Source organism: Harpia harpyja, chromosome Z (assembly GCF_026419915.1).
Source record: "Harpia harpyja isolate bHarHar1 chromosome Z, bHarHar1 primary haplotype, whole genome shotgun sequence".
Taxonomy (NCBI): Eukaryota; Metazoa; Chordata; class Aves; order Accipitriformes; family Accipitridae; genus Harpia; species Harpia harpyja.
Window position 1 is genome coordinate 8577704 of NC_068969.1, and position 18358 is coordinate 8596061.

Consider the following 18358-nt stretch of genomic DNA (forward strand, 5'->3'; position numbering starts at 1 on the left):
CTTTGCAGAAGCCCTGCTGACTTTTCCCTAACAGACTGTACATCTGTGTGCTCAGTTATCTTAATTTTTTATTGTAGACAGCTCTACCATTTTCCCAGTGATGGAGAATAGATTCATTGGTCTTTAATTCTCTGGATTCTCATTAGATCCCTTTTTATTAAGAGGAATTATGTTTGCAAGCTATTGGTCCTCTGGCACTGTGGCCAGCAGTTCTGACATGTCACATTTGAATTCCTTTGGGGACCTTCTGTGAATGTCACCTGGCCCTGGTGACTTATTGGCTGTCTGTTTGGTCTAATATATCCTGTGCAATTACTTGAAATCAATGCCATTTCTTTGATCTATCTGCTACATAGTGTGTCAAGTATGAGAATCTCCCTACCGTTGTCAGCAGTGAAGACTGTTGCAAGGAATTAATTGAGTTACTCCGCTGTTGGCTTGGCATCCCTGCAAGTCCCTTCTGTAGTTGTGTCTTACCTGCCTTTTCCAGGTTCTCTTCCTTTCTCAATACTGTCTCTGAGGAAGAAACATTAAATTTTGGTTCAAGCATTTTTTAAGATGATGTCCCACTCATTTTTGCAATCACTTCATAATGCTTAAACTACACTAAGAATAGTGAGACTTGCTTTAATTTCTTACTGTGATTTTTATAAAAGAGAAGCTGGTTGTGGGGGGAGTCCCAAATGCATTTGACTCTCTTCTGGACTGTGATCTTGGTTATGGATGACACACCACCTGTGCATGCTCCGTGCTTTCTTAGGGCTGATTAAAGTACAGCCTGTGCCGTTTCCCTGGCTGCAAGTGCTGTCTAGTGTTAAGTGCAATGTAGCCTTTGTTTGTGAAGTTGCTTTCTCTTTAAGGAAGGAAAAAAAAGACTGATGGCAGCAAAGCCAGCTCTGCAGATCGTTCTCAAGCAGATGACAGTTCTGAGGGAAACCAGCCTGATACTGAGCTCTCTGAGCTGGAGAAGGTAGGTATATACTCCTGGGGACTTGCAAGAAAGACAGACTAGGGAAGATGACATAGAAGCATAAACAAAGAGGGGTTGTTTATTTCAAAAGTCAATGACAGTCAAGTGGTTCAATTCTGCTTTCTGACACCTGCCTCCCATCTGAATTTTGAAAGTTGTCTGCTGCAGAGGCCAGCCACTTTCCAGCAGGCAGCGTGGTTCAGGGCAGGGCAAATATGCAGGATTATCAATAATACTATTAGTTGCTCTCTGGTTAAGACTATGAAAGGTTTTGGTTTTAAGCCAGTGTCCCATCTCTCAAATTACTGCAGTAACCTGCCATTCTTAGACTTAGGTCAGAAATTGTGAGATGAATCTGGAAAATACAAACCCTGGTAAGGACTGTATCTCCCACTGATTCTAGTCTGCTTCAGTCACGGGTGCTCATTTTGCAAATTTTCCTGGAGGCATTTAAGCGATGTGTTCATGATAAGGCATCTTTAAAATTATCCATTTTCATCATATGCTAAGAACTATTTCCCAAATGTATCAATTAATGAATTATTGGATTTTATTTCTTGTTCTTTTGAATAAACTCTTACAGTATTGTCATCATGTCTGGAATGCGAGATCTGTGCTGGCTGAAAGAGAGAAGCCAGGAGAGTGTGCCCAGCTTTGGGCTTAGCATCCTGGAGGCTGGTATCTCATAAGCATCCCACAAGGCCCCACTTGTACCACTGTTACTAATAAATGTTATTGAGAGTTCATTTTATCAATTTCAGCCAGGCAAACATGCTTCTACTTCCCTGCTGTTGTACACGTATGATAACTGAGTCAGAAATCATAACAAAGTCACTTAAGTTACAGGGCAAAGGCTCAAATAGTTTTGGGAAGGAATGTATCTAATCTCTCTTACTTAACTAGAGTACTGGTCCTAGACTAGTCCTTAGATGCCGTGCCCTGCCCAGGACGACAGAATACAGAAATCCTGTTGTGAGCCACATGTAACATACATTGGCTCCCGCGACAGGGTTCTGTGGAGCAAATCTCTAAGAACTTACAGATTGTCAACCAGAGGCAACAGAACATCCCATAGTTTACCATCCTGGTATTTATGAAAGACAAAATATTTGCCTTCATCTCCCGTGGTGCTTATGTTTGCTTATGGTGCAAGTCCAGAATGGGTTTCACAATGGCCACTGGTTGACAGAAAGGACATAGCAAAGATTATTCCAGTTTCATAAGTATTTTTTTTTCCTAGAAAATATTTAGTGACTTGTACAGTCCAAAATGAAAATGCTTCTGATTCTATGTGCTTATGTCTCTACTAGCTATTGTGAATTCTTAGTCTTTTTTTCAACCTGGCACAAAATATAGAAATCTGTGTGAAGGAAGTAGCTTTATTTGAGCTAGAAACTCTTATAGTCTTGCAGGTTGCAACCTTAATTCTGCCATTTACTTTTCAGACTGCTGCTGAGAGAGAGGCAGGAAATCCTCTGGCGCAGCTGCAGAGCTATCGCCCATACTTCAGAGAGTTAGACCTCGAAGTGTTCACTATACTCCACTGTGGGCTGCTGACAAAGTCTGTCTTGGACACAGAGATGCATACGGAGGTGAATGGAACACCGTAAAACCATACTGACAAGGCTTCATGTAACTGCCTCTCTCAGAGGCCTTGGCCCTTTCTGGTCCATTAAAATAGAAGATTGATGTTAAGATGTGTTGGTCCAGGGCTGTGAGCTAGGCACCAGGAGAGAATTTGCCCCCAAAGAAACCAAACTGCTTCAGGGCACTGAGATAAAGAGGACTTCCTGAGAACAGCAGACAAGTAGTGTAGTAAAGTTAAAAACAAAGTAACATAAATGTTGCATAAAAGGAAAAGAGCTACAGTATAACCTGTATAGACCTAATGGAAAGAAAGAGGCTTTAATATTGAACACTGCTAAGCTGTAGGATGTTAAATACACTAAGAGGTGGCTTACCTATTAAAAAGAACCTATGATATTTAAGTAAATCCCATGGTGCAAAAAGGCAAGTATCTCAAGGCATCAGCAGACTGGAAACTCAGCGCAAATGTGGGACTGATGTTGTGGATGTGCCCTCAGTGGGCAGGGTCCTGTTTATCATCTGGGAGCATCACAAAACTGCATTGCTATGGGTGTGGAAAGCAGAAGTGCTTAATTTTTTTACCCTCTTTGTAGGCAGGCTGAGTCCATCTGGAGTGTAATTTTGTTAGGCTACAGTAAGATTAGTAAAATGTGAAAAGGCCATGGCAGGCTAGAGTACAGCTTGGCCTGCTCCAAGGACAGCTGTCTCTGTACATGCAGGTCACAGGCTAACTGGAAGACTGTTTGACAAGTCTCTTGGGCTATATGGTGTTATTTCAAACTACTTCTTGGCTATTACTCAGTTGGTGAATTTTGTGTCTTTTTGGGCTTAAACCTCTTTTTATCCTTAGGAGCTTATTTTCAATGTCAATGTATGTAAATCAGTTCTCTCTCAGTAGTTAAGTGTTACTGACATTGCCTCAGGTATGTTCAGAACACCAGGTTTGTTCATGCTTTGAGTAACCAGAACCAATGCCCCATACCTGCCAGTGGGGAGACGTAAAACCCTAGCATCTACCAAATAGGTCCCTGGCTGAGGTTAACTAAGCCAGGAGTCATAACTGGAAATGGAGGGGGTGAACTTGAGCTTCAAGGCACTACAGTTACATGCTGGGTCCTGGGATTGATTTTTCTTGTAACTGCAGGCTCGTGAAGTTGTGCAGCTGGGGCCTGCTGAACTTTGCTTTCTTCTGGATGACCTGTGCTGGAAGCTGGAACACGTGCTGACCCCAGGCTCCACAAGGAGAGTGCCCTTTCCAAAGGCAAGTATAGCAGCAGCTGGTGGGTCTAGACCTGGGCTGAGGCAAAGCACATCAGTGGCCTCCAGGCCTTTCCCAAGAGAAATGTTCTTCAGAATTATTTTCACCTAACAGTTAAATGGAAGTCTGATGCCCAACTGTGTGTCAGAGCAGCATTTGCTCTTTCAAAAGAGACTGCTGTACCACTTCCCTTGCTGAAGTGCTTGCAGCATCTGGTTCTCTGCATGTCTCAGGAAAGGTTGTATAATTGAGGCCTTGTAGCTTTAAAACTCAAGTGACCCTTTTCCTAGCACTCCCCGTGGAGACTGGCTCTGCTGTTCAAGCAGCAGCACAGGTTAGGCAGGCCAGATAGCTGCTGGATCCAACAGAAGCTGCTGGATCCAACAGAAGCTGCTGGATCCAACAGAAGCTGCTGGATCCAACAGAAGCTGCTTCTGTAGTCTTTAGAAGAACACCCTGAGTGCAGTGACTCCTTGCATTCCTGGCTGATGCTTTCAGGAGGAAAGTAAACAGGTGTGGCCCATTGCATTAAACTATGAGAAATTCACTATAACCTGATGGACTCCATCATATTCAGTGTTCTTTGTCTTTCTATGTATCTTAATTCCCATGTGCAGAGACTGTCTTTGTGTTTGAGTAAAATGTAAAAGAGCTACATGTCACAGCAGTTTTATTCTTTTTGTTGAATGTTATTCACTTGTCTGAGTTGGTGCTGGTTGTTCAGCAGAAGCCAACTTTCTTATTCTGTGACCCTTCCTGACAGAGTGTATGACATCAGGAATTGCACTGCTCAGAAGCAGTCTAAGAGGTAGCACTTGATGCGAAGTTATTCTCAAGTAAGGCTGACGAAGTGACTTTAATCTTTTGGGTTTGCTGCAGGAAAGAGGCTACAAGGATATTGGCTTTTCCCACCTGTGTCAGAGATCTCCCAAGGAAGTTGCTATGTGTGTAGTCAAGCTACTAAAGCCACTGTGTAGTCACATGGAGAACATGCATAACTACTTCCAGGTCAGTGGGCAGAAATTTTGACTCAAAAGACTGTCAAGTTTGGTCACCTCTAAAGGTATTTTTGGTTTTGTTTGTGGGAAAAAGAGTGGCTTTGTTTTTCTTCAGGTTTTTTAAACATGGAATTTACAGAAATGGATTGTTGTGCCATTATTTTTCCTTGGAATAGCATTTAATGAATTATTTGTTCTGTATTAAAGGCAGTTGTTATGCAAAATCGGGGTGTGGAAGATGATCCAGGAACAAACATCCAGGAGCACCAGCTGATGTCCTCTTGTTACCAACAGCTGTTACTAACTTTTCGCTCCCTGTTTGCTTGGTGAGTTCAAAAAAGTATAGTTGCCTAAATGAGCAAAGTCCATTTATTGCTTCCTCTTCTTGTTCCTTTTCTTTAAAGTGTTTGTACCCAGAAAATGGCCTGTCAGCCATGCAGAACAACACACTGTAGTGGTTGGGGACTTTTAAGCACTTTATAGTTACGTCAAGCTTCATTGCCTAAACTGTAGGTGATGAAGCACGGAACTGGCTAGAATTCAATGTGGTTTTGGATCAAGACCAGCATAAGTGGCATACTGGCACACCTAGTTTTGCAACTCCCATTCTGCCTAGGGATCTTGGAATTTCTTACCCAGTAAGTCCCCTCATCCTTTGCTAAATTGTCACTGCCTGAATCATGAGCAATGAAAGAATTTCTTTTGCCAATGGGAAAGGATGAATGTGTATTTCATTGACAAAAAGACTGTGCTGCTGATGCACTCGAACTGGATTCATAAATGTCAAACTCAACAATGCATGTGCATCCTGGATTTGACCTCTTCATCTGCTAATATAATTCAAGATAGCATCACAGAAGTTTTTTCTGAACCCTAGTTTAGATCTGTGTGCGGAAAGTGTTTTACCTTTGTACTTAAAAAAACAGTAGTAATGGTGTAAAAAGTGTATGAGGTCTGAGGTCTGCTTCTGCTGGGCACTACTGGAGCCTCGGGGACCCTGATCCACTCCTGACTATTCCTGGATTGGTCATTTTCTCATTAGCCAGTATGCATGTTGGTTGTTCCTGAGTGTACCCATCTTGTAAACCAAAGAACCTGACCCACTTTGTAACCACAGGCAGCTCAAGATCCACTTTGCTATTTAGTTTGGATAGAGAGTAACATAATTCTGTTCTGCTGTGGGTCAGGTGGCCATATATTGGGGCTAGCTGTTCAGCCACTTAAGTCCAACAACCAAATTACAACTCCTTTTACATACATTTGATCAAGCCCTCTTACATTACCGATTGTTAACTGACTTGTGTGTTAAAGGTGCACTTGAGCATTACAATTATCATGTCCATGTATTCAGTCTATAGATCTAGAACATGGATGTATTTGAGCCTTTTCAGAATGCATATCCTCACTGAATGATTTCACAGATACTGGTAGTTCAAAGAATTAATAAAGATCTCTACAGTATTCCTCTCTGTTAGGCTCCTATCTGTTGTTCAAGAGGTGACCAGCCACTATCACTGCACTTGCACAACAACTGTGATTAGGCATCCTCTTTTTTTCAGGTCTGCATAGCATTGTTTTAGCATATATGGACCTCCACTTATGTGAGATGGCCTGTCCCCTCCTAGCCAGGTCTGCAGACTAACTGAAAAGTTAGTATTGTGTGTGCACAAGGTTTTCCATTCCCTGGAAAAGATGGGAAAAAAAAGTGTGTATGAACTAAGTTTGCTGTCAAGATCAGTTTCCATTTTTTTGTGTCCCCTTATAACTTTCATATTGCAAGGTTATTCCTGTATATCTAGCTTCTTTATTTTTCTTGTTGCAAAAATATGCCCAGATATGCTTTTGCATCTGATACCTCTCTTCCTTCTAGTCTGATGATGAACTGGACTTTTTTTTTTTCTTTTTTTTCCTTCCTCCTCAGGAATGGTTTTTCTCAGCGTGAAAATACTGACTTGCTAAGGTCAGCTCTCCAGGTGCTTGCAGACAGGCTAAAGCCAGGAGAGACCGAGTTTCTTCTTCTTGAGGAGCTGATAAGGTAGAATCAGTATTTCCAAAGCTCTGGAAGGGATTTCAAGCAGTTTTCACTGTTTTGTATGGGCATTATGGGTAAATGGGTGTTTGGGAGCTGTCATAGAGAAAACACTACCTTCAGAGAGCTTTGTATTTAATTGAATGGCAGTGCAGTCAAACCTAATGAAAAGGACCTACTGGATTATAAAATATGCGTTAGTCTGTGGGTCTCGTTCATTTGTATGCTGTTTGAGACTAGGAGATTAGTAGAATTCACAGAAGTAATTCATTTGTTCTGGGTAGTTACAATGCCTACAGGAACACTAGGTGAAAGCAGTATATAAAGATGTTGCAAGACTTAGAGCGACTGGGGCTTGAGAGAAGTTTCTTGGTGACTGAATTTTTATCTACTAGTGGTTGACTACCCCTTCTTCAGAAGGGCGCTGCCAGGGACAAAATACTGGGCTAGGGAGACCTTGGATCTGAGCTGGTCTAATACTTCCTTTTTATTTATGTGTTTCTGGGAGATTACCCTATCTACAGTGTTTTTACCTTTTCCCTTTCCTGTCATCCCCAGTGAGAGTTTTCAATACCTACTGAATTTCCAGCAGAGTGTTCCCAGTTTCCACTGTGCATTCATCCTCACTCAGCTCCTGATCGCCATTGCTGAGAAACCAATGGCTGGCTGGAAGAAAGAGAAAATGGGTAATGTGTGAAGAACCTCTAATCTCAGATTAGTTTTTTCATGCTGTCCTTTGCCTGTAAATCTTGGGTTCTATTTCTGGAGTGCATCTTTTGGGGGAGAGATTTTCCTTTGGTATCCTAGTAATCTTACTAGCTTACAGCAGTAAATATATTGGAATCTCGTAGGTATTTGTTTTGCTGTGCCTCAGTCACATGCAGGAAGGCAGACTCCAGCTCTCTCAGCTGGCATTTTTAAAAATCACAGCCTCACAGCTTTTAAGAGTTCTAAGAACAAGCCTGCTGTTCAATTTTGGTACCAGTTTAATCACTGATTATGGGAGTGATCATAGACTTAATCTGATGTAGCTTCCTAGTGTAAGTACAGAAGTCTGTGACAGCTTATTTCCAAAAATTATGGAAATGAACTGCAAATACAGCTGTTACTTCAGAGCAGAGAGAGGAAAACCTGTATGTTCTTAACCCCATGCAACAAACATTTTCAATTAAGAGAGCTATTCTCAGGGATTAGGACCCGTTCTGTAAGAGGAACAGCATTCAAGCAGATAAGGCATGGACATGCTTGCAGGGAATATACAAGAAAACTAGTTGGTCTCCACTTTGTCACATGCTGAAATAAAGACTCCAGACACAGTCACCTCTCTCAGCCATACCTTGTCATACTAAGACACCTCTGGAATTTGTCCTTCTCAGATCCCCTTAGCCACTCAGAATTGTAAGTTCCCTACTTTGAGATTATTTTACTATTTTAAACAGTCCCACGTTGGAAGAACTGCCCACTGAGTGTGGCAGGGAATAACCAATTTTAAGTAATAATTTCCTGGGTTTAAACATTTCTGCAAGAGACAAGCAGGTTTGTTAGCAGTTTCGATTTAAGAAATCTATAAACTTCAAACTTACCTGTTCACATTTATTATTATAGTACTGTGGCCAAAAAGTTAAGTCACTTGTTATTGGAATTCCATTTCTAGAAATGGATGCCCTAAGGGTTGTATATTGGCCTAATTAAAAACAAACAGTTGGCACACTGTAGGAACTACCAAACAAATAATGCTTAACATAAGTTTGTCAGGGAGAACTGGTCAGAAATGGATCACGGTTCTGATGTGAACAGGTATTCCAGACCAGGAACACACTGGATGTGCATATATTTTGTTATCATGATGTATGTCCTTGTGGCCTTACTGCTTTTTAGGGGAAATGCATTCTGACTTACCGCAGTTCAGGCATATTGAGGTGTAGCGATATTGTGATCTTTCAAAAGGCCATTTGGATACACTGCCTTTATATGGAAGACGGAAATTGTCTTGGATTCTTCCTTCAGTAAGTTATCCCTTACCTTTTACAGCTTCACTAGCAAAGCAGTTCCTCTGCCAGTCATGGGTGAAGCCCGGTGGAGACCGAGAAAAGGGCAGCCAGTTCAACAGTGCGCTGCACACTCTGCTCTGGTAAGGCTCAAGCCATTGTCTCAAGCACGCCGAGACGCTCTTTTTCTAATAATTACTGTTGCTGCAGAGAAATGACTTCTCTCAGTCATAACGCTCACATTTACACAGTTTGGCACTGTTTATATACTGTTTATAGAGCACTGAAAGACAGTGAGTGATAGGAAGAATTCTGTTAGCCATTGGCCATAGAAGCATGTTTGGACCTCATGTTTGCTAGACTACAGCTTGTCAGTGTACATCAACACATCTATACATGTATGCATGCATATGTACACATATAAGTGTGGATCTGGACCAAAGTGTCTGGTTTTGTTTTCACTAAATTGAAAGCAAATCAGCTTTCACTAAAGTCAGGGAGAGCAGGACCAAGTATTATGTGAAATACAGTCACAGAATCACAAGATGGTTGAGATTGGAAGGCACCTCTGTAGGTCACCTTGTTCCAATCCCCCTGCTCCAGCAGGGTGACCTAGAGCAGGCTGCCTGGGACCATGCTGGACACAACCCTCTGAGCTCAGCCGTTCAGCCAGTTTTCAATCCACCTCACTGTCTGCTCATCCAGCCCATACTTCAACAGCTACTCTATGAGAATCTTACAGGAAACAGTGTTGAAAGCCTTACAAGTCAAGGTAGACAATATCCACTACTCTCCCCTCATCTACAAGGCAGTCATTTCATTGAAGGTTAGCAGGCTGGTCAGACATGACTTTCCCTTGGTGAATCCATGCTGACTACTCCCAGTCGCCTTCTTGTCCTTCATATGCCTGGAAATGGTTTCCAGGATACTTGTTCTACCACCTTCCCAGGGACCAAGGTGTGGCTGACTGGCCTCTAGTTCCCTGGGTCCTTCCTCCTGCCCTTCTTGAAGACAGGAGTGACATTTGCCTTCTTCCAGCCCTTAGGCACCTCTCCCAGTCACCGTGATCATTCAAAGATAATTGAGAGTAGCCTCATGATGGAGGTTCTTGAGCTTGGAGGAGGTGGTCCTTGAATATCAACCAGCTTTCTTGGACCCTTCTTCCCTCTAGGCCCTTGCCCCATGGCAAGAAGATTCATGAAGAGGCCAAAGTCTGCCCTCCTTATGTCCAGGGTTGTGATCTTGCTGTTTGTCGTGCTCCCTCCTCTCAGGATCCTGAACTCCACCATGTCATGGTCACTGCAGCCAAGGCTGCCTTCGACCTTCCAATTCCCAAAAAGCCCTTCCTTGTTTTTAAGTGTGGGGTCCAGCAGAGTACCTCTTGTCATCAGCTCTTCTGTCACTTGTGTCAGGAAGTTGTCACTGATGCTGTCCAGGAACCTCCTGGATTGCTTATGCCCTGCTGTGAAATATTAAATCCAGGTTTGTTTCAGATCATGGTAGCTTTTAATGACATTACTGTAACAGTTTTAAGTATTGCTTTGGATTTCCTACATGATTGCGTTTAGCATAAGAATGAGCTTGACAGTTTTAGGCCACATGTTGCAGGTAGGGCAGTGTTCAAGAACTTGCTGTGTTATTCTGCATAATATTTACTGATGAACTAAGCTGGTTTTGGATTTAGTGTCTACCTGGAGCACACAGATAACATCTTGAAAGCTATAGAAGAAATCTCCAGTGTTGGTGTTCCTGAACTGATCAACTCTGCCAAAGATGGATGTTCTTCTACTTATCCTACACTAAGCAGGTAATTATATCAATAGAGACTTTGAATTTCATGAGATGCACAATGGCAATTTCTGCTTTTCAGTATTTAATTTTCTTATTTTGTGGTCTATTATGGTTTAATGTTAGTACCGCTGTGGACTACTCTGGGCTTTTGTAAACATTCTTTTGGCAGTGCACAACAGGTTAGTACACAGTTAGCTTTAGGTCAAGGTGGAATGGCCTTGTGCATTAACACAACATTGAGTTTATTATTTGTGAGCCATTTTAATTGGAGAGTGAACTGCTGTCTGTCATCAGGTATGTTGCCTCTTTCTGTGCTACTGTGGTGGTATAAAGCACTCTAAAAGTCAGCCTCAGAGGCCTGGGGTGGCTGTAGGCAATCCTGGGCTGGTATGCAATGTGTAAAAGCACACTCAGGGTATTTCTGCTCCTACCACAGGAATTTGGAAGCACAGTTTACGCAGGGGTGGCCAAAGTCCCCGCGCTTTGGAACTACCAAAATCATCTTATGCTGACAGCCGCAAGCCTTTTGCTGTGCATCCCCCAGAGCTACAAAGAAGTGGGTGGTTTCTATGTGTGGTTCATACTGGGGAAGTAGTAGTGAGTTCCCAGGATTCTTCATCTGGGCGATGGGGCTGGGCTAGACATGCTTATGAGTCTTACGGCCAATCTCCTGTGATTTCCTATTGAGAAGGATGGCCAGCTGGGTAACTTTCAAGTTTTTCACATTGTTCTGGGGACAAGAAGCCTATCTAGATTCTCAGAGCTGGCTTTTAGTTTTTCTCTCACTTTCTCCACAGGCAGACATTCCCAGTTTTCTTCAGAGTAATGATGGCTCAGCTAGAGAGTTCAGTGAAAAGCATCCCAGCTGGGAAACCATCAGACTCAAGTGAGGTAGGAAAATAAATGCACTGGACTCTGAGGGGAAGAAGACATAAGTTAAACTGTACAGTGCAATAAAGATGTATAAATTGGAAAGGAATCTACTTCGGAATTTTGTCTAGGAAATGCAGTCAGACAGCTTCATTCATCAGCCAAAACAGATTTTTATCTGTTTTGTACCATGTCAAAAATCCACTAAATCCAGCAGAAGCTATAACCAGAAAACAGGTAGTAATCAGCAAAATACTAAGCTGTGCAGTTGGTCTGCATACCTGTGTGGGACCACAAAATTATTTTGCAACCAGGAGCTGCTCTGAGAGCAAGGAAGTGTGTTAACGCTTAGCATTTTAAGCCATGTGGGCACTGAGCAGGCTGGAATTGCCATAAAGTGGTTTTGCTGTGATAAATCTGCCTGTGGTGAAGCTTTGTTCCTCTGTCTTCAACAACAACAACGATGCTTTGGCTACCACAAATGCTGAGAGAGCATCCAGAAAGGTGAGAGGAAATACTCCATCTTGGGTTATTGTCCCTTGCATCCCATTAGGTGCAACTGGAGAAGCTGCTGAGGTGGAACATTGCTGTGCGGAATTTCCATATCCTTGTTAACTTGGTCAAGGTGAGGTTCTGGTTGTTTTTCTGGCTTTACCTTCAGATTTCCAGCAAAGTCCAGTGTGTTCAGGTTCATGAGCACTAAGGGAAAAACATGAAGTATGGCTGACTAGTGGAACAACCTGGAGGTGGTAAATAAAGCCAGTTATAATCTGTGTGCAAGGGTTTCCATTTAGCTTTCACTTCAATACTACTTAATTCTTACAGCCTGCACATCTTATTAACATAGATCTCACACAAATAAGTCTGCACAAAGACAAAATGATGTAAGGAAGTACAGAAAAAGGACTGAACAAACACCCCAGTTCTCTAGTACAGTGTTTTGTGTCTGACAGAGTCCACTGCCAGCTGTGGAAAAGGCAGACGGGAGGAAACCCTTCAGGTAGATCTGGAATAACATCTGACAGAAGGAAACATTCTCCTGATGTACTTAGCTGAAGGCAGGCTAATACTCTGAACAGGAGGCTTGGATTCCTGTCTATTACCTGCATTCAGGGCTTATCTGATAGCTCTCAGCTTCACTTGCTCTTTGGTAACATACGATCTTCCTTAGAATCCTGCTGACAATCCATGTCATCCTGTGGTGATGAACTCTAGAGGCCAGCCCCACTGGATGAAATATTCCCTTCCATCAGTTTTGGAGTTGGTACATTCAGTGTCACTGCGTGTGATGATGTTTTAGGCAGAAGGTGATAGGTACAGCTGCCCTTTTCTTCTTGCTTAGGTTGGTCATTACTGTTTGCCTTTATCGTATCTGATTGGCAAGTCCAGCTTTTTCAAGTTCAGCTTATGAGCTCTGGTGAATTGAGCTGGATTCTTCTATACAGCAGCATTCACTAGAGCCCTACATGTGCTCCAGATGTCTTTTGAGAGCACAAAGGGTAGAGCTGGACCAGCTAGTTCTGTTTTGCAATCCATAGCAGCACCAGGATACCTTCACAGCTCTCATTCACATCTGTGTGCTATGCCAGTTAAAACGTTCATTAATTAGTTATAGAATTGGTCACTGGCAAAAATATATACACAAACGTATACCAGAAGAAAGCCTTCAAGAGACCTGAGACCATCTGTTCCATTTCTTTGTTTGCTGTTGGACCACAGCTGTGTATGACCTGTGCAGTGACACCTGGTATCTTTTGCCAGCTGGCACTGTTTCCTCCAAAATACATTATTTTGCACATCTCAGTTTTGCCTTGTCCGTTATATGTTTACTTGCCCATCAGCTGGACTTGGGTCTCTTGGGTCCCAAAGTATTAAGAACTTCAGACTCATTGAGATAATTTTGTGCCATCTGCAAAAGGTGCACCTTCGATCACCAAACAGCCATCCTGCCAAGTACTTCCGCCTGACAGGCAGTACATTTCACATGCTTATGTGGTGTTCCCTGTTGAAACTTGAGAATGTATGTTGCCTTAGAACAGGTTTCACACTTTAATGAAGGGGAGGTATGTAATGAAGGGCTATTTTTAATTGGCTGCTGTGCTTACATTGTTTCCTTTGGACTTGTGGACCGATCTGGCTCTCTTTTTTCCTGTTGCCCAAGTAGGTATTTGACAGCAGGCCTGTACTCGGCATCTGCCTGAAGGTAAGCAAGAATTCAAAATAACTGAAGAGAGCAGTTTCAATACCAGCTTTCTTGAATCATTGCCTCCAGTGGAGTAGAGTGGTTACTGAATTCACTGGAAGAAGCAGATACTGTTTCTTAAACCTTTGACTGTCTTCCACTAATCCTCATTGTATGGCTCGACCACAGCTAACTTACTGCAGTTGGCATTACTGACTTTAGACCCTTTCTCCTTTCCCCTTTCCCCATGGTACTCCAAATGAGAGGAGACATCGCAGCAGACAGATCTCCCTTGGAGCCCAGAAAGATCATGTGTCCCTCTGCAACTCTCCCTTTTCTGGCTAGGACTCATACATAAGTATAGTGATTCTAACATTTTGTGTTTAGTTCAGTTTTATTCCCAATTTGCTAGTGAATAAAACCAGGGATGTGTACAATGACGACACCTTGTCCTCCTAGCCTCTCTTTGGAGTGATTAAAGTGGGGCCTTTTACTGATCCTGTATATTCCAGTACTTCCTTCACATGAATATGGTCTTTTAATAAGAACAGTCTCCAGGGAAGCTTGAAAGAATGTATCATTAGCTTATCTGACTTTGTGATGGTTCTTTGAAAAGGCATTTAAACATGCCTTCTGATATATTTATCATTCTTTTGTAGTACGGCCGTCTCTTTGTAGAAGCATTTCTGAAGCTTGCCATGCCTCTCCTGGACTACAGCTTTAAAAAGCACAGGGTAAGCCTTTTGGAGACAGAACTGTGTGGAACCAATTGGGAAGCATGACTGATGCTTGCTAGGAGGAGATTCCTGTCTCTGGTCACATGTTGGCATGACACTTGTGACAGTTCATGACGAACGCATCTAATGTCTCCAGCTGTGCTCTGCCCTGTTTACTTGCCCGTCCAGTGCTCTCTCAGCAAACAGATCACTGTTTCCCAACTTGCCATCAGTCTTCTAGTTGGATGGCTTCACTGTTAGCAAAGGAAGCCCTTTCCACTTCCACCTCCTTCAGAAGTTATTACCACAAAGGTGTCACTCACAGACTAGGAAGCTCATGTGAGCAGTCAGGTTGGTGAGGGCTTGCAGTCCAGATGGACAGTGACATCGGTGTGTTTGCAATAATTCTTGGAGCTTTGAGCAGGGCAACATGCATGAGCGTAGATGGACAGGCCAACCTTGGTGCACTACGTGACAAGCAAGAACAGTTGACTTCTTCCCTTTGCTTTGTTGTAAGGCAATCCAGCTTTGCCAGTGAGACTCGTTCTTTGGCTTAGTCTTCACAACTCGTCTCTAATAGATAACTCCTTTCTATTGCAAATGTAAGATGTATTCTCATGGATTTTTGAGGGAATGAGGTTATCAAACAGATATCTAGTCATTGCTACTGGACAATAGAAGGTGCCATGTAATTTGCTCAATAGAGAGGACTGATATCCAGAGTTTGTGCTGGATGTGTTTCAAATACCACAATCCAGCAGTATGTTTTATACTTTTCCTCTGGTTCTCCTACTTCAGAAGGTTGTACTCAAGGCAAAATGTGACAAGGTTGTCTTGATTTTAATTGCCCCACTTTCACTGATAGGCATTCATTCCAAACTCTGATTCAAAATCAGTTTCAGGTCAAAGTGCTTGGCCTTATGACCTGTGGTCATACTTTTATTACCAGTTACTTATATGCACTGTGCAAGCCTCCTCCTATGGCTTCATCCTGTTCGTCTGATGTTTCCTGCATACTTGCATCATATCTCTATCCCATAACCCTTTGAAAGGATTGCTAGGACTAATACTGTTTCATTATTCTTGTTTTCCTCATGGAAAAATCCTTTGAGAATGATTTGCTGGTCTATTTATTTATTGCAGGATGATGTGCAGAGTTTGCTGAAAACCTTGCAGCTGAGTACCAGACAACTTCATCACATGTGTGGCCATTCCAAGGTAAGATAAGTTCTAATTGCAGCACAAACTCCTGTCCTAAGAATGATTTATTGCTCTTCCACTGCTTTTCCAGGGCATAGGCAGGTTCTATTTGCAGGCTTCTAGCATTGTCTGTACAAGCAAAAACTCTGAGAGGAGAAGAAATAGCCTTGGTTAATAGCCCAAAAGTTGAAGTATTTGATCTGGAAGTGGCTGACTTGGATGTCAGATCAGGTTAGCGTACTCTTTTTTTAGGACAGAGGTTCTTGACATCTTTGGTTGTTGGCATCTGTAAGAGGGTGTTTCAGAAGACACAAGCTAAGACCTTAGAGATCTTGCATAAAGTATAGATGCCAGATTGGTAATGTGGGAGAGAAGCTTTGGCAAAGATCAACAGCCTTGCGAGACAGAACAATCAGCAACAGGAGGTGGACCTTACTCAAAGTCGTCTTGAGGTGCCTTTTTGGCATTGTTGCGTTGATACTAGGGAAGAGGGCAAAGGGAGGGGAGAAAGGTGGCAACACGCAACTGGTCTGCTAGTGTCTCTGTAGGAGACTTGGGGCAGGAAGGAAGGAGAGGATTAGCACCCTGCTTACAGTGTGGAAGGCCAGTGCTTGTCATGAGAGAATCACATGGGAGAAGGCAGTTAGAAAGAACTTCATGTGTGCTGCTTTGTTCTTGTTAGACTCCTAAGAGGTTCAAGAACACGTGTCCAAGAAGGGAGCTTTGCCAAAGCAGCTGAAGGGAGAAAGCCAGCTATTAGCATGGCTGTCCAAGCTAGATTTGCTACTGATTTAGTCCAGAGCTGGCATCAGGAGCATAAAAGTCTAGCTGGAGATCAGAACATGCCATTGCAGCTATCAGCATAGGGGAGAATTGGAAGTTGGCATAAACCCTGGAGATGCTAAAAAGTCCTTCTCGTGTTTGAAAGTGAAATCCTCAGGCCCGCTTTAAAGTCACAATTCACCTTGCAAACAGGATAACATCACTGCAGCTTGTGATGTCTTGTCTTTGCACTTGACTGGCATTTTCAAGTGCTGTGTCCCATGGCCCCTGTTAGCATATAACTGCAATTAGCGAATGCTTGTATTTTACCACTGCTCTTGTATCTGTTGCAATCTGATTAGGTCTCTGTGCCAAATAATTTTTGCAAGAATGAGAAGGTAGCAGCTGAATCTAGGCAAATAAATGTATGCAATGAATGCTCCACACCTGTTTGAAGAGGCGTTGACACCAACATTTGTTAAACCAGTCTATATTTTACTTTCATAAAAGACTAGTAAATGCTCACTGATGTACCATACAGTGTTATCTAGGATTTGCTACTCTTCCTCAATATGAGTGTCTTTAAAGACCATCACACAGCAGACAGTAGCAATCAGCTTTGCCTATAATTTCCTAAGTATTTGTCTTTTACTCTTTCACACCAGGCCTCTCTTCTGTTTACATATCTAATGCTGGACATAAGGACAGTTTCTGGAGACAGATTTTTGCAAATGCCATAGTACTTTGAGTCTTCAAACTGCATGCAGACAGTTGGGCAGGTTCCAAGACCCAGGGAGCACTGTGATTGTTGATTGTGTCATTAGCGAGGTTTTCCCTGATTTGGTTCTGATTAGTGCTGATGATTGCTAGGTCCAGCCTCTTACACAGGCTAGAGAACAGATTGCTGTTGGTATTCAGTTACCCATTCCCCACTGGCAGAACATGAAGCAAAGCAGTATCCCTCTTCCCAGGCATGTTGAACCCTTCCAAGAAACAAAGCTGATCTGATTTCAGAGTATAGCTAATGAGACCATCTTAATGCAAGAAGGTTACAAAGTATCCTCATGAAAGAGGAAAATACTTATGCACAAAATAATTGTTTATGGCTCTTGGCAGGTTTTCTGGTTTAGCAACGACTCTATTCTGTTCTGCAGATCCAAGCCTAGCAGGAAGAGATGCTCAACTGGAGCTAAATCTCACACAATACCTGGCATAGCTGCGCCTCCTCAGCTGGTTTTTGCTTACAGCAGCTCCATCTGTTCCCTCCTGTCCTAGTTCTCCAAAAGCCAGTGTTTCTTTGTTCTGGACAACCTGGCTTTGGAGTTTATAGTGCGCACACATTCCGTGTAGCTAGTGTAAAGGAATTGCATCAGACACTGAGCAAGAAAAGATTGTCACTGCAGTGGCTTATTCAACACCTTTCTCACTCTTTCTTCTCTGTGCTTTGGAATTCAGCAATTTCCTGACATGAAACTCCCTGCAGTGTTAGTTTGTAGCTTGTGGCTATCAGCAAGTAGTTATCTCCCTTCCTAGGTAGGTAGTTTTGGAGTCTGGCCACTTGTAGCATTGCTTTTTGCTTTGAACTGGAACAGTGTGATTGTCCATTGCTGACCTCCACAGTTAACTCTGCTATTTCACCAGTAATAGCTTGTACGTGAGTCAGACTTACCCAAACGCTATCGGCTGCATGCACCTCCAGCACCAGCAGCAATGCAGCAATTTGTGTGCAAGCAAGCTGTGGCTGCCATGAGCTAGATGGCAGCAGTGTGAGATCTGTGCGTGAAGAGCTGTGCGTTGTTCTTGGAGAACAGGAGAACAAGTGACACCAGTCTGTTGCTGAGATGCTGGAGCACAAGAAAAGTAGATTGTCAAAATAATTTCCAAAGGGTCAGCAGAATTCATCTGACTTACACAGAGAAGTCACTAGCCCCTCTCTCTGGTTCATGAGAAAAGCTGAGGCTGCTCCTATTTTTATCCAGAGTGGATATGGCTGTTTGGATTGTTGCA

The 18358-nt window shown here is 42.8% G+C and overlaps 1 protein-coding gene across 5 annotated transcripts in view; it reads left to right on the forward strand.

Annotated features, from left to right (window-relative positions):
- Nucleotides 1-18358, forward strand: part of FANCD2 (FA complementation group D2) — a 63312-nt gene that overhangs the window by 43714 nt on the left and 1240 nt on the right. For all 5 annotated transcript variants that reach the window (XM_052777759.1, XM_052777763.1, XM_052777760.1 and 2 more), the window contains 14 exons: nt 861-970; nt 2416-2562; nt 3702-3818; nt 4695-4823; nt 5021-5139; nt 6735-6848; nt 7401-7528; nt 8874-8973; nt 10515-10637; nt 11419-11512; nt 12045-12116; nt 13656-13694; nt 14333-14407; nt 15533-15607. In XM_052777759.1, coding sequence (XP_052633719.1) covers nt 861-970; nt 2416-2562; nt 3702-3818; nt 4695-4823; nt 5021-5139; nt 6735-6848; nt 7401-7528; nt 8874-8973; nt 10515-10637; nt 11419-11512; nt 12045-12116; nt 13656-13694; nt 14333-14407; nt 15533-15607 — 1442 coding nt within the window. The remainder of the gene's footprint in view (nt 1-860; nt 971-2415; nt 2563-3701; nt 3819-4694; nt 4824-5020; nt 5140-6734; nt 6849-7400; nt 7529-8873; nt 8974-10514; nt 10638-11418; nt 11513-12044; nt 12117-13655; nt 13695-14332; nt 14408-15532; nt 15608-18358) is intronic.